The sequence below is a fragment of the Motacilla alba genome, chromosome 6, assembly GCF_015832195.1.
Source record: "Motacilla alba alba isolate MOTALB_02 chromosome 6, Motacilla_alba_V1.0_pri, whole genome shotgun sequence".
NCBI classification, from domain to species: domain Eukaryota; kingdom Metazoa; phylum Chordata; class Aves; order Passeriformes; family Motacillidae; genus Motacilla; species Motacilla alba.
Window position 1 is genome coordinate 2,233,851 of NC_052021.1, and position 12,816 is coordinate 2,246,666.

General features: G+C 57.2%; 2 protein-coding genes across 3 annotated transcripts in view; one reads left to right on the forward strand and one right to left on the reverse strand.

The window, feature by feature from the left end:
* Positions 1-12,816, reverse strand: part of CDH23 (cadherin related 23) — a 182,495-nt gene that overhangs the window by 11,041 nt on the left and 158,638 nt on the right. Inside the window, exons 38-41 of the mRNA XM_038140800.1 lie at positions 8,967-9,027; positions 5,399-5,743; positions 5,244-5,310; positions 4,511-4,663 (exon numbers count right to left, since the gene is read on the reverse strand). Coding sequence (XP_037996728.1) covers positions 4,511-4,663; positions 5,244-5,310; positions 5,399-5,743; positions 8,967-9,027 — 626 coding nt within the window. The remainder of the gene's footprint in view (positions 1-4,510; positions 4,664-5,243; positions 5,311-5,398; positions 5,744-8,966; positions 9,028-12,816) is intronic.
* On the forward strand, positions 125-10,829 carry VSIR (V-set immunoregulatory receptor). Of its 2 annotated transcripts, none has more exons than XM_038141056.1 (7): positions 125-686; positions 5,265-5,723; positions 6,398-6,445; positions 7,712-7,819; positions 9,226-9,253; positions 9,695-9,882; positions 10,117-10,829. In XM_038141056.1, exons 1-7 carry the CDS (start codon positions 623-625, stop codon positions 10,152-10,154), a joined length of 933 nt encoding a protein of 310 aa, XP_037996984.1. In that variant the 5' UTR covers positions 125-622; the 3' UTR covers positions 10,155-10,829. The 2 variants fall into 2 exon arrangements, with proteins under 2 accessions (XP_037996984.1, XP_037996983.1); XM_038141055.1 differs by having other exon boundaries at positions 141-686; positions 9,692-9,882.

A 12,816-nucleotide genomic window follows, 5' to 3' on the forward strand; every position in this document is an offset into this window, starting at 1 on the left:
GAAGAGAAGCTCCAGGAGGAGTTTTATGTGTCAGACCACGGGGCTGCTTTGCTGTTTCAGTGCAAAGTGCAAATGGGCTATAGGAGGGGGGAAATGGGGCTTTGCTCCTATTTTTTTTGGGCAAAGCTCTGTTTCCTTTTCCAAGTCGGCATTGCTCTGAGTAACCCTTCCCTGTACCTGCTGCCCGCTCATCCCAGGAGAGGTTCTGCCTCCTTAATCGTCACAAACAGGGCAAAAACAGTAATTGCGAGCAAAGTTACAAGCCGGCCCAAGGAATCAGCTCCTCCTGGAAAAGGGACGGAGACCAGCCCGCGCAAGTGCCTTGGCACGGCGAGCACCCTCCTTAGCACCCCAAAAATGCACGCAGCGGGCTCTCCGTGAGGCTGCAAGGGAAGAAACCCAGCAGAGGCACCCGGTGCCCGCGGAGGAGGGCTCCGAAGCGGTTCCCACCCGCGGGTGCTCCCTGCAGCCTCTCACCTCCGGGGGGTGCTCGCCGTTCTCGGCAGCGCTGCGCGGATCGCGATGAAATTTCCTGTGTGTCCAAGTCCGGCTGTCGCTTCGGGGCTGCTCAGAGCGTGCGGTGGCTCCGCAGAGGCCACCTCTCCCCGGCCACCCCGCCGCCATGGGGACAGCGTCCCCCCGTACCGGGCTGCTGCTGGCTGCGCTCTGCCTGCTCGCCTCCCACGGTAAGCTCCAGCTCGCTTTGCTCTCCTCCCCGCCCGGAGAAACTCTGCTCACCGGGGCACCGTGCTCGCCTGCCCGGGGCTGTGCTTCGGCACAAGGAGCCCGGAGTGTTTGGGGCGTTATTCGCCCTCTTCCCCCGTGATTTTGGGGTGCGGGGGATCGAGCCAGCGTTTCACACGGTGCCGGCTGTGCTGGGGTAAAGGGGGCCGCAGGGGAGCTGCTGTTCTAAAACTCTGAGACTGTTTTTTCCTTTCTTCCTCCGCTTTGATCTAACACGCGTGGAAGGGAAGCAGCCCCCTGTCCCCGCCAGCCTCCCGCTGGAGCCCCCGGGCTGGAAAAGCCGCTCCGTTCCCGCACGGCACTTTTCCCTGGCACGGGGGAGGGGGGTCCCCGGCTGTGCCATGGTGAGAAGAGCCCTCCAACAGCGCAGGGGGAGCGGAGAGAGGGGATCTGTGCGAGCGGGGCTGGGATGCCCTCCCGAAGGATGCTGCGCTCCGCCGGGACGCGCCGGGCAGCTCCTCCGGGTGGGCAGCCAGCCGCGGCCAGGGCCACCGTGAGTGGCTGCCGAGCTGCTCTTGCCCGGGGCGAGCGCTTCCCAGTGCTGGAAGCTCGCTGGCTGCTCGTCAGCGGGATGCTTTGGGAGGGGGCTGCTTCGTGCCTGACTCCGCACCAGCCCCGGCAGGCAGCGTTTCCGTCCGGGGCTCCGGGGCCAGGCGGGGGAGCGGGGGCGGTGGCATTAAAACCGCGGTTCCACCCTGGACGACGACTCAGAGAAGGAGATGGGAAGGACCGTGATCCCTCCCTGCCCTGCGCGGGCGGAGGATGAGCATCGCGCTTGGCTTCGCTCTCTCTCCGGGGACAAAGTGACTACTGCCTCCAGGATTCCTGCCGGCGCATCTCCGGGAAGAAAAGATCCCCAAAGGTGCCCCACTGCAATGGGGCCAGAGGTGCCTTCTCCTCTCCTCTGGGACAGCAAGGCTGGTGTGGATTGAACCACGTTTTCCTTCTCATCCGAGTCCTGGCATCAGGGAGCAATTCCCAGCATTTCCACAGGGATTTGGATGATTTCATTTATGCATCTGGGGTGCTGGGACTGAACTTCAGGCCTTCTGCAGTGCAACAAGCTTGGATGCTGATGTTCAGCGTGAGGCTGGTGCCAGAGGAACTGAGCTTTGCGCAACCCCACGCCTGCCAAAACTTTCTGAGCCCCTGGCTAATTTTAGCAGGGATTGATGGAGAAGTAGCCCTTGGAGACATCCAGCTTGGGGATGCTGGCAGCAAGGTGGATGGGGAAGTGGCTCCTCTTCCCCTAAAGCACGGCAGCTGAGGAGGGCTTCCCAAAATCGCATCCCAAATGCTGTCCCCGGGCCAGGGCTGTGCTGGAAGAGGAGCAAGGCAGGACCCCCCAGTGGAGGCTGCTCCCTCCACTGCCTGGATGATGGGAACCCCACTGCTGGAAAGCCATTTGGCCCCCGGGGTGCAGGAGATGAGGGCTGTTAGCATGTCTCGGGCATCTCCAGCAAGTTTTTCCCCTCTTTCTCTCGTGCTCGAGGCACTTCTGCAGAGCTACGGGTGCCCCTGCACATCTCACCTGGCTGATAACTCTGAGGCATAATCGCAGCACAGTGACGATGGGGCTCGGGGCACTTTGATGTGAGCTTGCTACAAGAACTCCCAGAAGAGGAAGCAAGCAGAGCTCCTTGCTCCACCTCTGTCTCCAGCAGCCCCTCCTCTGCAGCAGGTGAGCCCCTCCAAAGGCTCCATCCCCTGATCCCTGCGGATCTCCTCGGAGTGGAAACAGTGGAAATCACTTCTGCCAAGCACAGGAGTGCAGATCAAACACCTGCTTGCCAGGGCCGGGGACCAAACATAGGCGAAGCAGCCAGGAGAGGCTTCTGGTCACCGACCCAGAATTTGGTGTGAAATCCTGATTTATTTGAGCTGTTGGTCGGCCAAGCAGCACGGGTTTCTGCACTTTTGTGTGTTTCTTTGTCTGAAAGCAGAGTTCCCAGGTGTCAGGAGAGTGATGCCAGCCAGCACTGGGATGTACCAACACTGCACCGGGCTCTGCGCTGCACCAGTGCTACACCACTGGCTGGAGATGAAGTTACTGAGGTGCCAAAGAGGAAAAGGGGCACTTTTGGCACCTGCTTGAGACCTCCTCTGCCTTTACCAGGTGGTGACAAGACAACAGCTCTCAGCTCAGCCCTCAGCTGGTCCAGCCAGCTGGAGATGCGCAGAGATGGGCATCTGGCTTTATTCTGGCATTTGCCAGCAGCTCTGACTTCAAAGGGCATGGTTTGGCTGGGGTGTGGAAGGAGCCAAGCCTGGGCTCTGGGCATGGAAGAAGCCCAGGAGATTAAAGATCCATGGGCTTTAGTACAAAGACACCAGCAGAAGATGTTTCCTCTGGGCTCCATCTGGCATCCAGCATGTGTTTGAAGCCTCGGTACATCTTGGGGAGGGAGCACCAACTGCCCTGGCACTGCTCTGGGCTGTACCGTGCCTTGCCAGCTGCTTTCCCCTCCACTCCAAGGCTTTTGAGAGCCTTCCCCCACTGAGGAGAAGGAAGGGGAGCCTGTAATGCTGAAGGTTGCACACATGGTAACCTCTGCCCCTCCCCGAAAGCGTGGGCTGAGCTGATTTTCCATCCAGACGGTTCCCATCAAGCTCCGGAGGTGGAGGCTGGATGCTTCAGCAAGGCAGAGCTTCGCAAACCGTGCGGGGACGAGCCCGGCTTCATCTGAGGGGGGTGCGTGGAAAACAAAAGACTCCTGCAGATATTTTGGAAGGTGTTGGAAGTGTGGCTTCCTCCAATAGAGCCCTGGCTTCCCTTCCTCTGGCTCCCAGGAGACCCCCGATGTGAATGGGGCACTTCCCCTTGCAGCAGGTATTGAAGCACATCTGAAGTGCCTTTTGTGCTTTGGCAAGGAGGTGGGGGACCCGCTCTGCTGTCTGCCAGAACCCCTCCAGCCTGGCTGTGCATCCTGGCCCCGGCAGCACCCCGGGAGAAGGAGAAGTCAGGGCTTGAAAACGAGACTGAACGAGGCAGTGCTGAGTTCAGGCCACAGAAACCTCTGCCCCAGAGCAGCTCCGGGACGCGCTCTGCACGTGCTGTGGGGAGCAGGAAGCAATTAGCCGGAGTGGTCAGGCAAAGGTCACACCAGCCCCGGCTCTGGGGACTCCTTGGCACTGTAGGCTCCAGAGCAGGGAGTGCAATGGGGCTGATCTCCTTCCCAAAGCCTCCCTCTCCCTGCGGAGCACCCTGGGGCAGCGACTCAGGGGCTGCTCTTGCACCATCACCTCAGAGTCAGAGATAACCACCAGGGGTGGGAGGCACGTTTTTGGTTTCACTCTCTCCGGCAGAGCCCCGGGCCAGGCAGGTGACACAGTGCCTCTGCTCTCAGGAGGAGGATGCTCTCTGGGTGGCCCAGCAGTGGGGAGGCCCTGGCCTGGCGGGATGCTTGCGGGCAGGCTCATCACGCCCTGCCTGTGACTGACACCCTCTCGATACAGCAAGCGAGAAACCTCAAAGCGAAACGTGGCGGAGCTAATGGCACAACAGGATGTTACCAAAATAAAAAAAAAAAACAACCCCTCTCGTCCTTGTAACATCTTCTCCGCTGCAAACCAGCCCCAGAAATCTCTTTTCCACAGTAATTTAAAGTAAATAAACCCAGAATCTGCTTTTCCTCCTGCTTTCAAAGTGACATTAGCGCTTCTGCAAACATGAAGGAGTGGCAGGGCCAGAGCACCAAAACCTTCCCTGGCTTTGCACTTTTCCTCCCCTCAAGCACAGCTCCCCTTACCCAGCACTACCCGCCACCTGTGTGCTGGGAAAAGACCAGCAATGCCTCCTGCTCCCGCTTCTGCCACGCCTCCTGCCCACATTCCAGAATTTCTTTCTGGAAATCGTTTTCACTTTCCAGCAGCTCCTTGCTGTCAGCATCAGCCAGTTCCCCCTTTTCCTCCCTGGGGGCTGAAAAACAAGGAGGGTGGGACCTGCTCTCCGCCTCATCTGGGGGAGAAGGGGGGGGCACTGCTCCTCCTAGAACTTTTCTGTTTGTTTTCGCTCCTTTTATTTTTTTTGCAGCTGGCCCAGCTGTGCTTCTGTTTCCTCCTTCACAAGCCATAACCCTGCTGCTTTGCTTCTCCTCCAGTCCTCCTTTGCCTCCCTGCCCGACACCTCTGCTGGCCCCAGAGAAGCTCCTGCCTCCCTGCTGCTGATGTTTAACTGTATTTAAAGCCTGTCTCTCCTGCAGAGCTGATTTCTAGGGTGAAGTTGTGCTCCCAGCCCCACTACAAAATTCTGGAAGATTTGGGTTAGAAGGGAGTTAAAGATCATGTAGTTTCAACATCTTCCACTATCCCAGGTTGTTCAGAGCGCCATCCAATCTGGCCTTGGACACTTCTAGGGATGGGACAGCCACAGCTCTTCTGGGCAATCCGTACCAGGGCCTCCCCACCCTTTGCCAGCATCGGTGGTGGGTTTGCAGTGCTGTTTTGGCCAGTTTTGCTACCAAAAAATGTTTTACCTCAGGGTAAACCCAGCCTCTGACTTGGTCCCTTCTCCCTGGCAGGAGGGGCAGCAGCTTTCCTGATCACCACGCCGTACTCGCTGTGTGTCTGCCCCGAGGGCCAGAACGTCACCCTGAGCTGCCGGATCAGCGGCGCCCTGGCCGAGCGGCACGACCTGCTCTACAAAACCTGGTACTTCAGCAGCACGGGCGACCAGAGCTGCTCCGACAAGCGCCACATCCGCAACGTCACCGACAAGGAGCTGCGCCACGACCTCGGCAGGCACCACGAGCTGCCGGCCAACGCCTCCCAAAAACCCTCCCCGGGGCGGCAAAGCGGCCACCGCGGCGTGGAGTTTGTCCTTGACCACCACGGCGCCTTCCACATTGTGGTGATGAACCTGACGCTGCAGGACAGCGGGAATTACTGCTGCTACGCCGTGGAGGTCAGGCGGGAAGGTCACGGCAAGCCCCACACCATGCAGGTGGCTCACGGCTTCGTGGAGCTGCAGATCCAGCGAGGTGAGGCTGCCCTGCCAGCCCTGCAGCCATGCCAGGGCACAGTGCCAGGGAAAGGCTGGGGGGGGATGCAGCACTGGGGAGGCAGAGTGTGCTGATGCTGGAAGTGCAGGGCGTGTTCCAGAAGTCAAAGAGCAGCAGATGTTGAAGGTTTGAGTTGGAGCTTGAGAGCAGTGAAACATTAAAAAAAAAAAAGGAGAAAATCTTAATAACTCGAGAGGCTGGAATGCAATAAAATCCGTGGTACATAGTTTCACTGATCTTCTTCAACCTCCTTCTGGCAGAGAAGAAAACATGCCTCAACTTAAAAGGAGCTGGCTGGTGGTACAAGTGCGGGTGAGGGCTCACAGATAACCTTGGGACAGCAGCCCAGTGGGAGAGGCGTGAGGGAGGGGAAGGCATCTCCTGGCCTTGATTTGCAGTGTTAGATAGCTTTTCTTTTACACTAAAAAAAAAAAAAAAAAATTGGCTGCACTTTCAGGGATGGGCCCTGCTGCCATGGAAAAAGGGGGTCTTGCAGCAAGGATCTCAGTGAACACTTGCCCGGATTAAACTCGTGCTTTGGGCTGCTCTGGGATGATCTTCTCAATACCAGGGAGAAAAGGCAAGGGCAGCCAGCAGGTTGGGAGTGCTGTGGGACCTGAGCGAATCCTGAGCTTTTCTCTTCTCTTCTGCAGGCAAAGGAGGGCTTCAAAACTGCACATTTCACACTGCCACTGGCAAAGGTAAAGGGAAAAACCCCTCTCTCCAAGGTGCTGCTGGCCATCCTGGCCCATGCATTCCCTAGGGATCACCGCCAACACACCGGTACCCACAGCAACCTCACAGCCAGGGGTTGGGAGGGTGGTTTCCGGCGCTGTTCCAACAGGGTGTGCACGACAGGCATGTCCCCAGGCTAAGGAGAGCCTTTATTCAGCCCATCACCTGGACATGACTGTCCTGAAGCCCATGGAGACCATTCACCCTGCTGTTCTAAAGCACCTGAGCCCCCTCCCACAACAGGGATTTAGTGGCTGCTGCCACGAGCAAAGAGGAAGGGACAGAAAGGTAAAGAGCTGCAGGAACCTCTTGCTGCACCTCGAGCCTGGGCTACCTCTGCCTCGAGCAGGGGAAACCCAAATCTTGCTTGATTGCTCAGACAAAGTGGGGCTCCCCCAGGCTGTCTAGACATGGAGATGCCCACACTTCACTGTGCAGCTGGTTTCTCGCTGGGTTGCTCTGTCTGTCCCCCTTTGCTGGATCCTAAATGGGCAGATTTGGCTGAAATTATTTTGCAGCATGCCCAGTCAAGGGAAGTAGGTCCCCATGAGCTGTGCTTTCTTGTCCCTAGCCTTCAGTCCAAGTGCTGGGACATCCTGCCCTGTCAGGAGAAAAGAGAAAAATGTCCCCTCCTAAAACACAGACACACAGGGAAAGAAGCTGCTTCCTCACATGGATGCACAGGAGAGGAGCTGAACCTGCCCTTGACTTAAGCAGCTCTCAGCCTCACCATGAGCCATGCCACAAGGACCTTGAAGACCACAGATGTGCCTGCAGGCTGCCAGCCTTTCTGGGAGCCTCTGTGGGTGACATTCTCCAGGGGCACATTAATTAGCAGAGGCTGTGGGTGACAAGCCCTTTGATGCCCGAGCACTTTGAGGCTGGCAGCGGGTCAGAGTCAGCGCTCCAGAGCTGCTGGGAGCCTTTATCAGGGCTTCTCTCCTCACACCTAGAAGACCAAAAACCTTGGGATGTCCTGCAGCAATGAAGGACTTTGGCTGGGGTTCTAACAGGACACCTCAGAGCTTATCTCCACAGCTGGCAACACATCCTGGTGGGAATCCCGTGTGTGTGGGAGCCACACTGTCTCAGTTCTGAGGCAACAGGGGTTTGCCCTGTGCTTAACGATCTTTAAGGTCTCTTCCATCCCAAACAATCCTGTGATTTTGGCTTGGGGAAGCCAAGGAAAGGGAAGGTGAATGGGAGGGTTCATCTCTGCTCTTCTGTTGCAGATATCACGGCCGCCGCGCTGGCCACGGGCGCCTGCATCGTGGGCATCCTCTGCCTGCCCCTCATCCTGCTCCTCATTTACAAGCAGAGACAAGCTGCCAGCAGCAGACGTATGTACCAGGACCCCCATCTCGCCTCCTGGGCTGCACCAGCCTGGCAAGGCTGGATGGGATGTGCCCCACTGGGATCAGCTGCTCCGGCTGCCCCAGGTCCCACGGGCGTGGTGTAAGGTGGCCCAAAGACAGGTCCCTGCCAGGTGCCTCCTGGAGCTGTCCTGGGAAGGACCAGGCAGGCCTGAGGGCTGCTGGTGAGGAGTGTGGGATAGGAGGGGACACCAGCAGCGTGCTGGAGGCTCTGAGGCTGTGAGGATGCTCCCTGCTGAGCCCTTTCCTCCACATCCACTGTGAGAGCCATCTCATTTTCTCACCCCTCCCTCCACTGCACACCCGAAATAGAAGCCTTGCCTTCCAAGTGACTGAAAAGCATTATTTGCACTATTTCTCACCCTCCTCTTTAAAGAGACCCCTGATGTGTCTGTGGCCATAGGACTGCAGCAAGCCAGGTCTCCCCCCTGCTGTCCCAGGCCTGGATCCCCAGGCTGTGCTGAGGCAGAGCTGGCTGCCAGCTCCTGCCCGTGCTCGGCTCCCAGAGATTTCGGTAATTGAGCGGAAAGGGGCACCACCTTAACTGGCAGAGCCGTTTCATCAGCCCTTGGGCAAGAGGGGGCCCTGTGGTTTTCCCCTCCCAGCTGGGTGGGCGGCTGTGGGGCTCCGAGGAGACCTTTGGAGAAGTGGTTTGTGCAGCAGCAAGAGGGCACAGTGCCAGCCACCAGAATGGGAACTGTGCTTTCCACAGCCACCCCCTCCAGGTACCCCTTCAGCAGGGCCTGGGCCGCAGCTCCCACCTCCATCTGCAAAGCATCACCTGGATGCTAGTTCACCCCAGAGGGCAGGCAAAATCCAGGGGGGTTTGCCTCTCAGGTACCATGGACCAGGTTATTTCCACCCAGCACCTTTCCTTGGCACAGTTTGGGCCAAAACTTGAGCATCTCAGCCAGGCAGGCATCCAGCAGAGCCCAGTAACTCGGGATGTGGGATCTGGGGGTGAGGAAATGCCTAACCCGGTGCTGCCCAGCCAAAGAGGGGCAGCCAAGTGCCAGGTGGTGTTTGCAGAGCCCCAGGACGGTGCCACAGGTGGGTGGGTGCATCTGGGCACGAGTGGGGCCAGACTGCAGCTGCACCTCCCTTCACCCCACACCTGCAGAAGTGTCCCTTCCCCTTCTTTGGAGCCTGTGGTGTCCACCTGGGAGGAAGCTGGGCTGCGGAGTGAGCAAGCGGGAGAGGGCAGGGATGCAGGGGAGGAGGTTTGGGAGCAAAGCAGGGGGCTAAAGAAGCAGGTGAGGGAGGGAGGAATTGGAGGGGGATAGGACACCAGAACACAGCCCTTGCAGTGGGCCTGGGCCTGATGCTGGGCCTTGTGCTGCCAGCACTCACCCCAAACATTTTGTCTTCGGCAGGTGCCCACGAGCTTGTCAGGATGGATAGGTAAGGAAACCCATGAGCTCCCAGCTCCTCACGCGCCCTTGCAGCCTGCACCCCAGACCCTGCACAGGTCTTGTCCTTTCCTCCTCGCCCTAGAAGCTGGCACATACCCCCAGCCCAGCAGAATGAAAGGGGTGCTGGTGTCACCCCCGCCCTGAGTCCTTTCCCTTTCTGGGAAATCGCTGTTTCTCTTCCCTCTCTCCACATGGAAAGTGCCTCCTTCCCTTTTTCAAGGGCCTGCCTCTCCCTGCACCCCAGGAAGAGCCTGAAACCACTTTGGCTGAACTTTCCCCCTGCATTGGGCTGAGATGCCACGCCTGAACCTGCTCCCTGCCCTTCCTGCCTGTTCCCAACGCTCTGCCAAAAGAATGCCTTTTTTTACCCCTGGGGATAAAAAACCTGTGCTGAAATAAAGACGCAAACACCTCTCGTGTCCCACAGCAGCGCCCAGGGCATTGAGAACCCCGTGTTCGAGGCGGCGCCGGCGGCGGGCAGCGCGGAGCCCCGGCCCCGGCCCCAGCTGTCCTACGTGGCCAGCAGGCTGCCCTCCGAGTCCGGCCGGCACCTGCTCTCGGAGCCCAACACCCCCCTGTCCCCCCCCGGGCCTGGAGACTGCTTCTTCCCCACCCTGGGTGAGTGACTGGCAATGCTGAGCCCCTCTGGAGACGGTGGGAAGGAAAGGGGAATGTGGGGGTTAAATATCAGCGGGAAACTTGGTGCTGTGTGGGACGTCAAGTCCCGTGGCTTGAAGGATGGGAAGGACCTAAACCCTCTGTTTTCCACACAGAAGCAGAGTTTGGTCACTTCCTGGAATGATATCCCTGCAGCTGTAAGCAGGACTAATATCCCTGGTCTGCCTTTTCCAGATCCTGTTCCTGACTCACCAAATTCCTTGAAAGCCTGAAGACCCCAGAGGAAACCACATCCTGCAGAGCACGCCATGCTCACCAAGACAACAGCCCCAGGAGGGTGGCAGGGCCAGGGGCAGCAGTGCCTTAAGAAATGAAGCTGTGTGCAGGATCCCTGCCCTTTTCTCCCATCCTGCCACTGCTCTGGGACTGGAAGTGAACCTCTCTTGCTTGGATTTCGATTTTTAACTACCTGTTTCCATGGAGAAGTGCGTGGCTCTGTACTGCTCACATTTTACAGACTAGCTAAAAATTGAGGATGTGGGGATGGAAGGATGTCCTGCACCTGCAGACTTCCCCGAGGATTAACTTATTGCCAGGGTCTCAGCTCTGCAACATCAACACGTTTCTGGATCCTTGACTGAACATCCTCTCTGGGAGTGGATGGGAAAATACTTTATTCAGCATGGAACAAAACAGGATCACCAGCCAACCTTGTACTACCTTTTTCTTTGCAAAACAGGAAGGGGAGAGGCTCCCTGCTGCCACCAGAGCCCTCTTTCCTTACCAGCCTTTTGAAATGGCCATGGACTTGTGATGCTGCTGCCTTTCAGCAGAACACATGTTGGGAGGAGCCTTATTTCTGCTGCAGTTTTATCCTTGGCTTGGGATCAGGGCAATTTATCTTTCTGTTTGTTTCATTATCAGTGCTGATTAAAAGGAAAAAAGGATGTTTATGGTTTTCATTTGGGTTTTTTTCTTTTTTTTTTTTTAATGCCTGTCAGTTATGGAGTTCATCTGGAGGGTGTTGCAGGATGTTCCCATAAGGTGGCCAAGAGCCCCTGTGGAAAAGTGGAGGCATGGGGGGCACAGTGGGAAATGCTATGGATGGCTTCCCCTTGCCCTCCTGGGGCCAGCAGGGCCAGAGCTGGGGCCACTGTGAGAGGACTCTGTGCTGCCCTGGGGCACGTGGGTGCTTGGGCAGCATCTGAGCAACAGCATCTGGCACTGCTTATCCAAAAGAAACTACGGCTCCAGCCTGACTCAGCCCTGTTGATGATATCAAACCTTGTGGCAGACACTGTTACTCAGAGTGTGTTTGTTTTTTTTGTTTTTTTTTCCTCTTGTTTCTCTTTTCGTTGTAATGTGGGTAAAAAAATGGCCACAAGAAAAACATAAATATTAGTCATAGCAAAACAGAGTCAGACCTGAGCCACAGCTGCACCAGGCAGTGTGGCCAGGCTGAGCATCCCTGGCAGCACACAAATTTACACACTACAGGGCTGGAAGAAACAGTGTCTGCCTCTGGAATGGGCTGGGGAACTGCAGGGTTTGATTAATCCAGCATTGGCTTCAGCAGCAGCACCCACAAGGTGGTTCAGGGATGAAGGAGAAGCCACAAGGTGGTTCAGGGATGGAGGAGAAGCCAGCACCCACAGGGTGGTTCAGGGATGGAGGAGAAGCCACAAGGTGGTTCAGGGATGGAGGAGAAGCCAGCACCCACACCCTTGTGTACCACAGATGGAATTTCCTGAGCATGGGACTTTATTGCCACCCACAGCTCAGCCCCTTCCCGGGTTTGGAGGGGAATCCAGCAGCTGGTGCCTCCAGCACTTCCTTCTCCCTGTCTCAGCAGCTGCAGCTGGAAAGGCACGCCGGGATTTTGCCTGCCTGCAGGTCTTAACGGCTTTGCAAGCCTCTCCAAGTCGCTGTGTTCCCTAAGGAATGCACTGATTGATGACAGAACGAAGCTTTGTTGGAAACAGGTTTTGCTCTGTGTGGCAGGAACCCCATTTTTTGGGTTGCCTGGTGCTGCAGGCAGAGCTAAGCTCTCTGCCACAGGCTCTGGTGTGGCATATTGGGGCACTGAGTGGCATCGGTTTTCCCTCCTGAAGGAAAACTAAAGACTTCTGGGAGAGGGAAGAAAGGGCTTCCCAGCCTTCCACACATTCTGGAGCAAGAGTCCTGGCACAAGGGTGCTGATCCCTCACCTCACCCCCAGTTCCACGGAGAAGATGGCACAGATCCATGGTGAAGGTGACCCAGCTGGGCAGTGAGGATCCACCCTGCCCTGCTGGAGCCACCAGTGCCTGGGGCTGTGGGTGCCAGCAGGATCCAGTCCCAGTGCACAGGGGTGCTGCAGCTTCCTTGGGCAGAGGCTCTTCTGCAGGAATAATCCTGACCACTCTGGAGCAGGGCCAGCCCTTGGGGAGGTGCAGCTGCTGGCTTGCCCCAGGGTCAGACAGTGCCCAGGTGACTCCTGCAATTCCCACACACCTTCCAGCTACAGCTCACCAGCTTGTGGAGGTATTTTTTTTCTCCTGCAATGCTTTTTTTTAAATGAAAATATTCTTATTTTATCAGCAGCATTTTATCTTTTTGTTCCCACAGTTCCAGCTCCCAAGAGATTCCTCTTAGCCAGTCTTCCCTGCTCCCTTGCTGTCCTGGGCATCCCAGATCACCACTTCCAAGTGAGGACTTCCCAGTCCTCTCTCAGCTCCGTCTCCTCTGCCTCTCCCACGCAGAGAAAACCAAACCTTGAAACCCGCGGATGGATGTACAAATTACAAACAATCAGCCCCTTTTGTGCATTGTTGCATCAGCCTGGAGCTCCTTGTGAAAGCCCAGCTCCTGGCAGGCAGCAAGCCCCTGCCAGACATCATTTCCCCGGGCAGGCGTGAGGCCAGCGGGCACCCAGCAGCACGCCCGGCAGCCTTT

Coding starts and splice junctions, on each gene's coding strand:
- VSIR (XM_038141055.1), top strand. CDS start 623: ATGGGGACAGCGTCCCCCCGTACCGGGCTGCTGCTGGCTGCGCTCTGC. Junction 687..5,264: donor CTGCCTGCTCGCCTCCCACG/GTAAGCTCCAGC, acceptor TCTCCCTGGCAG/GAGGGGCAGCAGCTTTCCTG. Junction 6,446..7,711: donor TCACACTGCCACTGGCAAAG/GTAAAGGGAAAA, acceptor CTTCTGTTGCAG/ATATCACGGCCGCCGCGCTG.